This window comes from Chlorocebus sabaeus, chromosome 24 (assembly GCF_047675955.1).
Source record: "Chlorocebus sabaeus isolate Y175 chromosome 24, mChlSab1.0.hap1, whole genome shotgun sequence".
Classification (NCBI taxonomy): domain Eukaryota; kingdom Metazoa; phylum Chordata; class Mammalia; order Primates; family Cercopithecidae; genus Chlorocebus; species Chlorocebus sabaeus.
The window spans coordinates 46,422,728-46,435,366 of record NC_132927.1 but is presented as its reverse complement, the minus strand read 5'-3'; the positions used below and the strand labels follow the sequence as shown (position 1 = coordinate 46,435,366).

The 12,639-nt window shown below is 49.7% G+C and overlaps 1 protein-coding gene across 7 annotated transcripts in view; it reads right to left on the bottom strand.

Moving 5' to 3' along the window:
• Nucleotides 1-3,249: 3,249 nt before the first annotated feature.
• SMOC1 (SPARC related modular calcium binding 1) overlaps nt 3,250-12,639 on the bottom strand; it is a 151,638-nt gene continuing 142,248 nt past the window's right edge. The window contains exons 11-13 of one of the 7 annotated variants that reach the window (XM_007987125.3): nt 12,062-12,306; nt 5,871-5,926; nt 5,083-5,392 (exon numbers count right to left, since the gene is read on the bottom strand). In XM_007987125.3, the coding sequence (XP_007985316.1) occupies nt 5,880-5,926; nt 12,062-12,306 (292 nt within the window). In that variant the 3' untranslated portion in view covers nt 5,083-5,392; nt 5,871-5,879. Of the gene's footprint in view, nt 5,393-5,870; nt 5,927-12,061; nt 12,307-12,639 lie in introns of all 7 variants that reach the window. The other 6 variants (XM_073011112.1, XM_007987130.3, XM_037984174.2 and 3 more) reach the window with 6 other exon arrangements.

The window sequence follows — 12,639 nt, the reverse complement described above, 5'->3', positions numbered from 1 at the left end:
AGGACACACATAGCTAGTTCATAGCAAAACCAGGCTGAAGACTCCTGTAGTAGGTGCTCTCTCCACTGGCCCTGCCTTTCCTGCCAGACCGTGTGATTTTGCTGCTATTAATCTGTTCCTCCATTTTTAGCTCTCCTCTAGAAGTTACAGCTCCATCATGCAACCCGCATCATAATGCTTTTTGCAATGGCATGTGCATCCCATCAGGCTATCTCTACCTCATTTCACTGCCTTATCAGGTATATTTCATTATACCTTTCCCTAAACAACTCACTTTTTAGAATCTGATACAGTGAGCTACTCAACATCTCAGTAGACACACTTCTTTCCATAATTTAATGGAATTTTCCATTTATATATGCCATATGCCTCTTTAAATGTGTAGCAAAATAATCACTATTAAGAATGCTAAATTAGGAGTTGACAGCAGTGAATTCTAATTCTGGTTCCATCACAAGCTAAGTGTTTGACCTGGAGATGGCCACTTCACCTATCTATTGAGATTTTAGATTTTTCATGTATAACCATTAGAATAGGTGATTGTTCAGGCTCCTCCCAGTGCCAACACTCACTGATGATAAAAAGGAGGAGGAGGAGGATGATGACTGACAGATAGTGAGCTGCAGCTTTGTACCAGGCACCGCGCTGAGTACATTACCCTCATCTCACTGCTGTGTTGCAGCAGTGAGAAAAACACCTTTCTGTTTTGAGCCAGAGAGGTTGGGAAGGGTGTATTTACTGCGGCTTATACTGGTCTCTCCTGACTGAGTCTTATGAGCAGTTGAGCAACGTGTCCATCATCGTGTGGAGAGACCACATCCAAGTATGCAGTGTATGTGACCATCAAGTGTGTGAATTCTCAGGGTTGCCCTGAACTTGTAGACAGGTCTGGTCTGGGGTGCCACATACAGGACCATCGACCAGTAGCTAGAGTTAGTGCTCTGGCTAGGAGGATACGGGCAAGACAGCCTTCACAGAGTGCATCCTGACAGAGGAAAAAGAGGCAGTGCAGAGCGGGAGAGGGAGCAGCCATCTACGGGTGGCATAGAAGAATAGAAGGAATTGGCCAGAGTGCCCCACCAAGACTTGACAAAAAATGACAAGAGAGACTTGTGTTCCATAAGTAGCACAGACACTTGCAGGAGTAGGCAGGCATGGAACCAAGGTAATGGCCCTTTTCCTTATCAACTCGTGAAAGGCACACAAAGTGGAATGTTGATCCAGACCCTAGGGTTGAGAGCTTGCTTCGGCAAAGCTGCATGAAAAGATCAAGCTTCACCTATTTCCACCTGTGTAGTAGAAAAAGGCCTAACGCCACAGACCAGAAGGTCAGGGTGCCTGCGAAGTCTTCAGCCTCCTCGCCGGGCACAACTGTGGCCTTGCAGGTCATTCAGGAACTTGGGGGTAAATGGCCAGATGAACAGCCTGGCGATCTAGGGTTTTTTTTTTTTTTAGTTTTTGTTTAGTTTTTTAGTTTTTGGTTTTGGCTTTGTTGTTGTTGTTTTGCTTTTTTTATTTTTTGGTGTTTTGTTGTTGTTGTTAATCTACAAGGGGGTTGGTGCTACCAGCTTCCCATTCCACTTGGATCCTTTTGGGGACCAGGAGTAAGGATGGGCCTGGGGCCCCTTCTTTGTTGGCATCACAGCACCCCTGAAAAGATGCCTGGCCCCAGTGGCAATTACTTCTCAGCATCCTGACTAAAAATGTCCCGTCTTCCCCACCCCACAGAGGCTGAGCATAGCTCACGAATCTCCAGGTGGAGGAAGAAACAGGATAGATCTATTTTGCACTTTTCCTTGACGCTTGATCCTACTGTCCTTGTGAATGCATGGGAAGGCAGAGGGGGTCTGCAGCTTGCCCTGCAGTCAAGTGTGAGCTCAGACCTGCCCCTTCCCATGCCAGGCTGGGGATCTCTGCTGGAGGCAAGGTCAAGCCCAAAGCTCCCAGTGAGGGATAAGTACCTCCCTGCAGGAACAAGTGCCTGCCTTATTTCTCTTCCCCAAATCCCCAAAGCCTGTACAGGCTTCAGCAAAGTGGTGGCTTTTAATAAGACCTTAACTGTTCTGGGGGAAAAATGCACTTACTGCTGGATGGAACTCCCACCAGGCCCCAAGCTGGACAGGAAGGAGACGGTTGCAGTTCTAACCCTTCAAGGAAGGTAGCTGAGGAGTAGGCAGAGCTCCAGGCCCGGAGTCAGAAAATCTAAGGATAATTCCTGCTCCGCCTTTCCAGTTGGGCGACCGACCCCAGCAAGTCACTGAACTCTTGAGTCTGGGTCCACACTTGAGAAATAGGAACAAGAGTCATTGGGTTATGGTATTACACACGTATGGCAGGGCCTGTATACACAGCAGGCAATGTCTGGCACATGGTAAGCGTGCCGTGAACCACCTGTCCTCTTTTCTGAGCTGCAAAGCAGGACCAGCCCTGGACAAGGAGGGGCCTGTGTGATCACATTCAGGGTGTAGACCCTGCCCCAAGAAAGCTTAACTAAAGAAAAGGCTGGAGGAGAGTTTTACAAGGGGAATTATCTTCTGTTCACCTGCAAAGACAAGGGGGCAGAGTGTGGCACAAGGAATCTGGAGAAGGTTCTCAAGGGGGTGGTTGAGGAGGTCATTTCCAGGGACAACTGTGTGTGCAGAGAGGGAAAAAGGCAAAGAGGCTGGTCATGCTGGAGAAAACCTAGAGCCTCCACCCCTGCTGCCAATCCTTGTTTGGGAGTTCTCCAGCTCTGCAAACCAGACCTGCAGCCTCAGCCAGAATAGATACCCCACAAAACTGGGGCACAGACTGAAAAACTCCACGGGGGGTCTGCTCCCCATCTATGGCTACCTGTCAGCCTGGCGTCTTGTCTTCTGAATGATGGCAATGTACTCACTTCCAACAGCCTGAAGCCACGGAATAGGCCCCTCCCCCAGCCCTGCCCCCAAAGCTCTGCCAGCAACATTCCCTACATTCCAGCGAGAAGGGAATGGCAGTCAGGGAGGGGCATCCCGTGGGGCAGATATATGTGGGTGGAGGTAAGAGGAACAATTACAGAGAGTGCACAAACACCGTCAGCAAGAGAGTCCCCTCTTTAAGTGCAGTACCGCCCAGTGGCCACTTCTGAGTCCCCTACTAGGTTCATCATTGGCAGCACCTCACTCAGATGTCCTTGGATGGAAGTGGAGAGCACCCAGGCCAGGGAAATGAACTAAGCTTTCTAGGAAGTAAAGCCTTTTCATTAAAGGAAGCCACCCAAAGAAAGAGGCAACAGCCACCAAGGTTTATCCATTTTTATTTTTTATAAAACAAGCTACAAATAGTTTCCCTCTCTCCTTCACAAAGGAAAACCACACAACACTGCCTACACACATGATCCTGTGGGAGAAAAGATGTCTGGGGAGATCTCGAAGATCCAAACATCTACAGGCAGGTGCCGTCTTCATGTGCACATGTTTCCTCCAGGCCTGAAAGTGGGGCCAGGGTCTCGTGCAAGGCCCATTCAGCTCCAGCAGGTTGAGTTCTCTCACTGGGGCTAACGGGAGAAGACTTCCTTCCCACCTTTCCACGTTGGGGCGGGGCCACCAGTCATTCCTGAGACAACCTCTAGGATTGTCTCCAGGACAGCAGGGACCTCCTTTAGCCCAAGACCCCATCAGATCCTGTCCTGAGAAAGGTCCTCCCACAGGGACAGTGCTTGTGGTGCCCATGCCTTCTGGACCCGGAATGGGATACACAGTCTGCCAAGGTGGAGGTACTTATAGGGATGTTGGGTTGAAATACAAGATGAGGCCAGATTTGCAAGGGTGATCTGAGGAGGGCACCAGTCCAGGGCTACCCAACCTCCCTCACTGCCACCACAGCTGCTTATGGGAAGGGGCGCTAAGGGTCACTTGTTGCTCTGCCTGAAGGCCACTCGAATAGGCACAGCACCTGGGCAGAGGGAGCTGCGCCTTGGACCAGAAGGCTGGGCAGCCCATCCTGGAATCCCGGGAAGACGCCTGTGACGCCTGCGGAAAGCTGGGCCGGGATTTCCCCGTAGCCAGGTTATCACCCCGGCCCTTCTGACAGAGGCAGAATAGGACACCCAACATCAGTTTTACTTCTGGAATTAGCTTAACACCTGGAAGCCCCTAAGAAAACTTGAAGGAACAGGAAGAACCTCAGTACTGAGTGTTTAAAAAACCAACAAAACAACTTTAGTGTTATCAACAAGGTGACTGGCACCTCCCCCAACCCACCCACCCAGGCCTGTGACAGTCACTGGGACAACAGCAGGAGATGGAGAAGAGGAGAGGTCATACCCAATCTGCCCCTGGCACTGAGACAGCTGCGTCTGTGGGAGCCTCACTGGTAGGTCTGCAGGGAGGTGAAGAGTTTCCCTGTTGGTGCCACACCCCTCAGTGCAGGCATTCTGTCCTGTCCCCTCCCCTGATTAGATATCAAACACCTACTTTTTAAAAGGCCCTGTTGTGTGTCTTTTTCTTCTTTGCCTCCCCTCTTATGCTTTATACAGAGTAGATGCTAAGCATGGATGAAAATGTTTTGAGTGACGTAATGCCAATCCTTTGTGGATAACTTGCTCAGAGGGTCAGTAAGATACTGGTGTACCAACCAACGCTGGGCCCTCTGGGGATGTGGAGAGCAGGAACGTATGGACTCTGTGAGAGCCGCTACCTGTGCGGGCTATCCATGGGATCTGGACTCCCTTCCTCTCCAAGGGCAGTTTCCATCTCTCCTTAGCCCAACCTCCCTGGACAAGGCCCAGAGACAAGTGACTTGTCAATTTTGACAACTAATGGCATGGGACAATATAGTCCTCCCACCAGAAGAGAACTCGTGGAGTCCGCAGTACGATTGCAGGACTCCCGTCTTTATACACAAAGGTCAGTCTCCAGACAGAAGTTTAGTAGGCCCAGGATAGAGTCCTGGGTTTTAGAAAGCTGGACTATGTGTCCAGAGCGCCCACCACCCCCAGCAGGGAGAGGAAGAGAAATAAACAAACAGCAATGCCAATGCCTGTACAAAAGAACTATACAATTTACATATATATTTATATACAGCATATAAATCTCTTCTCAGCCCCAACAACACCCTCCCCACCCCCCCAAAACCCCCTAAAAGTTGTCAGTAGCAGATCCAAAAACTTACAATAAGAGAGAGAATAAAGTCTTTCTTCCCTTTCCTTTTCCCACTGTGGTATTAGATATTGGTGTTTTAAAATGAAACCAAAAACAAAACACGCAAATAAGAGTTATTAAAAGTGCAAACATGGTGGGCACCACTTATGTTACATGGGGCGTGGCCAGGCCATGGGCAATGCTGAAGGTTGGGTGTCTGGTGGTCCATCCTGCCTCCCTGGACTCTCCACCTGCTCTTGGGCTTTCTGCTCCTTAGACGAGGCGTCCTACTGAGAGGAGTAAGGAGAATGCAAAAAACAAAAACAAAAACGTTGTGAGAAATCCAACTATGTCCATCAATTTCCCCACAAGTGCAGCTTTTCCACCTGCTGTCAGCTCTGAGGCTAGGTGGGCACAGGTTACCTGGACTTGCAGATGAGCATCTTTTACCAGCCTGTCCTTTGCCACTTTGAGGTACCACCACGGCAACCGAAATAAGTCTGGCATTGGAGAGAACGAGGCTTTGTCTAGGAAGTGTGGGTTGCAGGGTGTGCACTCTGTTCAAATCACACTACTCTCACACGCCAGTCTTTCAGCTTGGGGCTGGGGTGGAAACGGCAGGGGTTTGTTTACAGGTGGGGATGGCAGAATCCCCTGGGCACTGACCCAATATTTCTCCCGTGTCCTCAGCAAACAACTTGAAAATGGGAGCCTAAGTCACCTGGCCAATCCCTCCACCCCTGGCGATCCCAGAAACGGGCAACTTACTGAGCGGGTTCATGCCTGCTCGTTCTCCCTGGGGGAAACTGTACCAAGGCTACCATCTGCAACAAACCAGGAACATGTGACACTGAGTGGCCTTGACCCAGAGAACTGGCGCCTTCTCCCGTATCCTGGCTCCCTGTCCCCTCTGGCCCCCAGAATAAAGAGCAAACTTGGGAAAGAGCAAAGAGTTTGTTTGGCCCTGCTTTTTGCTTTGTGGGTGTCTATGGCCCAGGTGAACTTATTACTGGCCAACGCCTTCACGCAAAGTCCCTTTCCCATAAGGCCTGGCTTCTGCTGGGCACCTCTTTGCAATCCCTCAGCTATCCACTAAGAAGGGCTCTGGTGCTGAATCACCTGGGCAGAACCGTCCCAGGTCTTGGTTCCCCAAGTCACAGAACGTTGGAGGTAGAAGGAATCCAGCAGTGGCTCGGAGCAGATGAGTGACTTACACAAAGTCCCAGGCTCATTCTGCTGACACCCACCTCTCCCCACGGGGGGCTGAGCCATTGTGGAAACTTCCATGGCTGCTCTATCAGGACCTGGTCTCCTGTAGAGGAGCAGGGAGCTGGGGGCAAGCACATCAAGAGCTGGGTCCGCCCTGAGATGCTTAGGGCCACGTGACTCTGTGTATGCCCCTAAACCTCTCTGGATTGGTCTAGAACTTGGGAGCTAGAACCGCAGCTGCACGGCTTCTGCTCTGCCTCCCTCACAGAATTGCCTTGAGGATCCACTGAATTCATGGAGGAGGAGAAAGGGCTTTGAGGAGTGAACAGTGCTGCAGAACCCAAGCCCACCCATTGGTCATGTGAGCCACAGCTCCATGTCCCCTGGGTTACGCCAATATTCCTTACAACTGGAGAAAGAGAGAGTGGACATGGGGTGGTGCGGGCGTGGGGTAGATATCAGGGTGGATAGTGGTTTATCCAGTTTTACAGAGGAGGACACGAACTCTGAAAGAAGGTGACAGCCCCAAGGCAGGCAGGTTGGAAGTGGCAGAACCAGGCTGCTGACTTCAAATCCCACCTTTTTCCCACTCCCTCCAGCAGCCGCTTCTCTCCTTGCTGAGTAGAAAGGTCAGCACGTCTAAAAAGGAAGTGCACAGCACTCCTGCCCACCAGGCTGAGATGCATGAAGCAAAATGGACAGCTAGCTGTAACCAGCTCTTTTTCATAGAGGCTTATGTGCTAATCCTGTTACTTAAGTCCTATCAGTTAATCCTCAGAGCGACTTTATTTGAGAATGATCCAATTATCTCCATCTTAGGATGATGAAACTGAGGCTTGGAGATATCAAGTAACCCACCCAGGATGGCACAGCTTCCACACGGCAAAGCGAATTCCAACCTAGCTAGCTGCCTCCAGAATGATGCTCTGAGCCACCAGGGAGGATGGGGGAGAAGAAGTCTGAGCCCCAGGCAAGTGGCATCCTCAGACAAGGCAAAAGAACAACTGATAGTTCTGAGAAAAGGAGGCACTAGACCCCACCCCACCTGCCTCACAGGGCAGTGACAATGATCCCAGTGAAGGTGCTTTATAAATTGGGAAAGTGAAGAAAGAGGCATGTTATGCAGAGAATTCAGCTCTCCAGGGAGGAGTCTGGTTGGTAAAATATCTGTGTTCAAGTGGAATTTCCAAAAATTCAGTCCCTTGGACCCAAAACTCTACTGGTCCCCAAACTCTGCATCCTTCCCCCAGCCAGCTTCTGCCCTCACCTAGCATGCAAGCCCCTCACAGCCCACCAGAGGGCACCGCACAACACGGGATGGATGACCAATGCATAGGCTCTGCTCCCGGAGCCGCTGCACACCATCGACCACAAGGGCTTTTCTGCCGCCCAACGGAGCAGAGGGATGGAGGGGGCAGTTCTTAAAGTCATGCCTTCACTCCCTGGACATGCTCCTCTATCGCTACCAATTTCTTTTGTGCCTTCACTATGTACCAGGTATCATGTTAAGTTCTTCACACGCACTATCTGGTTACATCCTCACCAAATCGCTGTGGTAGGTACTATCATCTCCACTTTGCAAATGGGGGAACGGAAGCTTAGAGAGTTTAAGTAACTTGCCAAGGATTACAGATCCAGTAAGTGGCAGAGCTGGGATTAAAATCAAGCCAGGCCCATCTGACTTCAGGGCCTCTGCTCTTACTCCAGCCCCAACTTGTGCCTGATCATGGTATCCCACATCGCTCCTGGGCCTCTCAGTAGTGGTCTGTCATCCCACAGGCACTGCCTGCCTGGAAACTGGGCTTCTCAGCTCAGGTTGTTGGTGGCACCCTCACCCCCTGCAACACCTCTACTCCTGCCCACACTGCCCCCAGGCTGGTCTGCTCCCCCACTTCCCCAGACTCCCCCACTGGCCACTCCCTTGGCTTCACCAGGCAACCAAGACTGGCCTGCTCACACAAGGCAACATCTTCAAACACACTGGGGTCCTTCTCCTGGAGGGGACAGCAGTCTGGCCCAGGAATCCTGAGGCTAGACTAAGCGCCAGCAGTGGTGGTACCTCACAAGTACCCTTGAGCAAATCGCTACCCCTCTCTGGGCTAACCTTGACTCCTAGACTGAAAAATTGACTAGAGGAGTCTTCTAGCTCTGGGCTGCGTGGGTCCAGAGCAGTGTGTCCTGTGGTGTGTGTTGAAATGGAGAGTGGGGACACAGGAATCCTTTCTGCCTCTGCATAGGCTTTAAGTCTACTCAGCCTCCACTTCACCCCACCCCATTGATTAATCCTACATACCCCCTTCCTCTTATCTCAATGTTCTACTCTCCCTCACTCCATCACACACATACACACACATATGCAGACACATGCACAGACATACACAGACATATACACAATGCATGCACACATATGTACAGACATACACACATAGCCATACTTAAAGACATAAGTGTAGACCTTGTACAAACAGACACAGACATGCACACAGACAGGTGCACACTCAGGCCTACCCACGGAGATATGCACAAACAGGCATGTGCATATACATGCAGAGACATGTCACAGACACGGGCTTTCTGGCCAGACTTTCAGGCAGTGTGTTTAGGGGTGAACAGTAATTCCAAAGCTCTCTGGTCTCCACAGTCCTACCTTTGCAGTGGGGGGTTCAAGAGGGTGTATTGGGCCAGAAAGAATGACAGTTGCACTCCAAAGCACCCTAGAGGCCTCTGTAGGCAAAGCTATGAGAATAACTGAAACTAACACTTGTCCGCAGCTGAGTCTGGGTTGAGGAGGAACATCCAGGGGATCAGGGAATCCCTAAATCTACATTTTACTTCACAGTGTTCTCTGGATGCTTCTGTCAGGTCCCGAATGTCAGCTGGAAAGGCTTCAGAGGAAGGCTAGGAGGGGTCCCTGAGCTCAGTGAACCTGAGCTCACCACACTCAGCCATTGCTTGGCTTCTGTGTGCTGTGCAGACCAGAACTACCAGCCCAGGAAGGGGGCCGAAGGCAGGGTCAGTACAGAGCATCATCGCTCAGCCCAGGAGTGCCCCTGGTATATCTGGGGTCTACAATAACACTGGATGGTCTTTTCCCAACATTGGCCATCTGTCTGTGCTCTGCGAAAGGATCACAAATTCCAAGTGTGTCGGAGCATAATGTCACCGGAAGGGTAACCCCCTCATCCATTCATTCCTTCACTTATTCATTCATTTAACAAGGACTTAATGAACTACCAGGTGCCACGTACTGTGCTAGAGGTTAGGAATTGAGAGCGAGAATCCTTTTGGCTTCAAGGGGTAATCAGAAGAGTAAACTGCAACACGGTGTGGTAAGTGCTACTGAGAGAGGCAATCATCTTATGAAGAAGAATAGTAATATTGAACTTCTATTGAGTTATACTTCAATTTCTCAGGCACTATAGGAAATGTTTTCACTCACCATCCATTTAATCAGCACAACAGTCCTACGAGATAGACTCTAGCATTATTCCCATTAAGCAGGTGAAGAAACTGAAATGTAGAATGGTTCAGTAATTTGTACTGAACTGAAATCCAAAATGCTCCAAAATCCAAAACCTCTTAAGTGCTGACATGATGCTCAAAGGAAATGCTCACTGGAGCATATCGTATTTCAAATTTTGTGGATTTGGGATACTCAACCAGTAAGTGCAATGCAAATTTTACAAAATCTCAAAAAGTTCCAAACACTTCTGGTCCCAAGCATTTCGGATAAGGGACACTCAAGCCGCATGTGGTGAAAGAGTGAGGCCGGGGCAGAGGCAGGGTTTGAACCATGACATTGTTGAGTCCTGGAGACTCAGAGTACTATGGGAACAGAGAAGCATCCGCATCAGACAGCCATGCCCAGAGTGATGAAGTCACACACCAGTAAGCCTCAGAACCAAGGCCAAAAACCGGCCATGGAGTGGGTGGGTCCCAAGCCCTGGTTCCTATAGGAACCCATCCATTTCCCATGCTACTCTTTGGGTTTACTCTGACAACTGAGGAACAAGGAAAATGCCTTTTTGTCTTCTGCTAAACTCTTTCCCTAGGAAATCTCAGCTTTTCCAAAGCTTCCATTTCAAATAAGTCAGCATCACCCAAATCTGCAACTTCAAACCCTTCACGGGTATTACAGAGTCACTCATCCTTCATGTGCATCCAACTTAATGTGTCCAAACCACACTTGGGCTCCCTCTGCATCCCTCTACACCTAACCTGCTCTTCCTTCCATGTTGCCCGTCTCAATGAGCAGCCCTGCCTGCAGCTGAACAAACCTACCTCTGCCCCATAAACCAGCTTGATCTCCAATCACCCACTTCTCTCCATCCCCCTTACCCTGCTGCATTTTCATAACTTGGCCCTCCATCGCTCTAGCCTGGACTGTGCCATGCCTCCTATTGGGTGACCCTGTCTTGCTCATTTCCAATCCATGTCCCACCCTGAAACCAGAATAATTTTTTAAGAAAAACTGATACTATCAATTCTCTGATTGAACCCCTTCAACAGCTTTCCACTACCCTTATAAAGTCTAAACTCTTTCACCTGAATTTAAAAACTCTCCAACTTCACCTTGCCTCTTGTCACCATCCCTGCTCTTCCTATCACTGTTAAAATATTTATTTCAGTCACACAAACATCCTTCAGCTCATTGAAAACTGTTTCCTTGTCTCCAGAGCTTCACTCCTCGTTTGCCTCGGCTTAGAGCACTCTTCCCACTCCTGACTTCTCTGCTTGGCCATCTCCTATTCATGTTTCCAGTAATGGGTTAGACCATGGGTTGGCAAATTTATCTGCAAGAGACTAGATAGGAAATATTTTAGGCTTTGTGGGCCATGTACAGTCCCTGTAATATATTCTTCTTTCAAAAAAACGTATAGCTCTTTACAAATGCAAAAATCATTCTTAGTTCACAGGCTGTACAAAAACAGGCCACAGATTAGATTGAGCATTTAGGCCATTGTTTGCTGAGCCCTGGTTTAGGCATCGCTTCCTTCACAAATTTTTCCAAGGCTGTCTGTCCCTTAGTGTCTTGGGTGCCCCTATATATGTTGTTACAATGCTCTGCACTTGCCCTGCTGTGACAGAGCTTATTAGTGTTCACCAGAATTCATGCTGTCCTCTTCCTGGGTTCCCTTCCCTAGTGACTGAGTTCCGGCCAATGAATTATGAGCAGAAATGTGTGTCATTTCCAGGGCTGGCCCATACAACTCCCTCACACGCACTGCTTCACGTCTACTCCATCTGGTTGACTGAGGATGGAGATGATCCCCAGAGTAACCTTGGAAACCACATGATGAAGACGGCAGAGTCACTCTCAGCCTGGATCCCAGAGTGACTGCATAGAGCAATCCCTGCCCCTACTCCTTCCCCTACACACACACACACAACCTGCGACCATGCTGAACTATTACATGGGAAAGAAAAATTTTCCACTGTGTCTAACAATGATGTATGGATCTACTTGTGACTGTAGCCTGGCCCACCCTAGCACACTCTCACAGCACTTAATCACACAATCACAGCTCATGTGAGTGCTTATTTAAGCTCTGTTTTCTGTGCAAGAATAGGGACCTTATCAGTCAATTCCACCACTGTCTCAAACATCTAGCATGAAGCATAGCACACTCCCAGCAAATAATTGTTGAACAGATGAGTACCTGGGATCTCATTTATCAGAGAGCCCTTGGTCCCATGCCTGTCGCGGGGGCAAGTATTGAAAGGCCAGGAGCACAGGGGAGAGCACTCACCTTCTTTGCTAACACCCAGGCAGCCCTTCAGCTCGGGCAGTGAAATCACCTTGTCTTTGTTCAGGTCACAGTAGTCGGTGAAACGCCGGGCACATTTCTTGGGCTTGGCTTTCTTCTTCACATAGCGCTTGAAGGGCTTCATCTCCCGCTTGTTAATGTCATTGCTGCTATTGCTGTCCAGCTGGCTGAAATACCAGTGCACCACCCGCTCCTCCAGGGTGTGGCTGGGGTCGGGCTCTGAGAACCTGGGCCATGGACAAACACCCCCACCCCAGAGAACACCACTCAGGATCTTGCAGGAAGCATCAGCCCTGGTATGACTGCCCCCGAGAAGGTCAAGTAGAAACGGCTCCTCCAAGCCGAAGTCCACCCAGAGCGGCTCAGTCTGTGATGGCATCAAGCCATCCTCTCCGACTCAAATCCCAAGATTGGACCACTCTTCTCAGGGCTCCCCAAGTGGGTAATCCTTATTACACAAACATGCCCCACCCTCTACCAAAACCAGAAATGTTCTTGTACACAATGGGTGCTCAAGACAAATCGGCTTGATCTAATTCGCTGAATAAACCAGAGCTGGA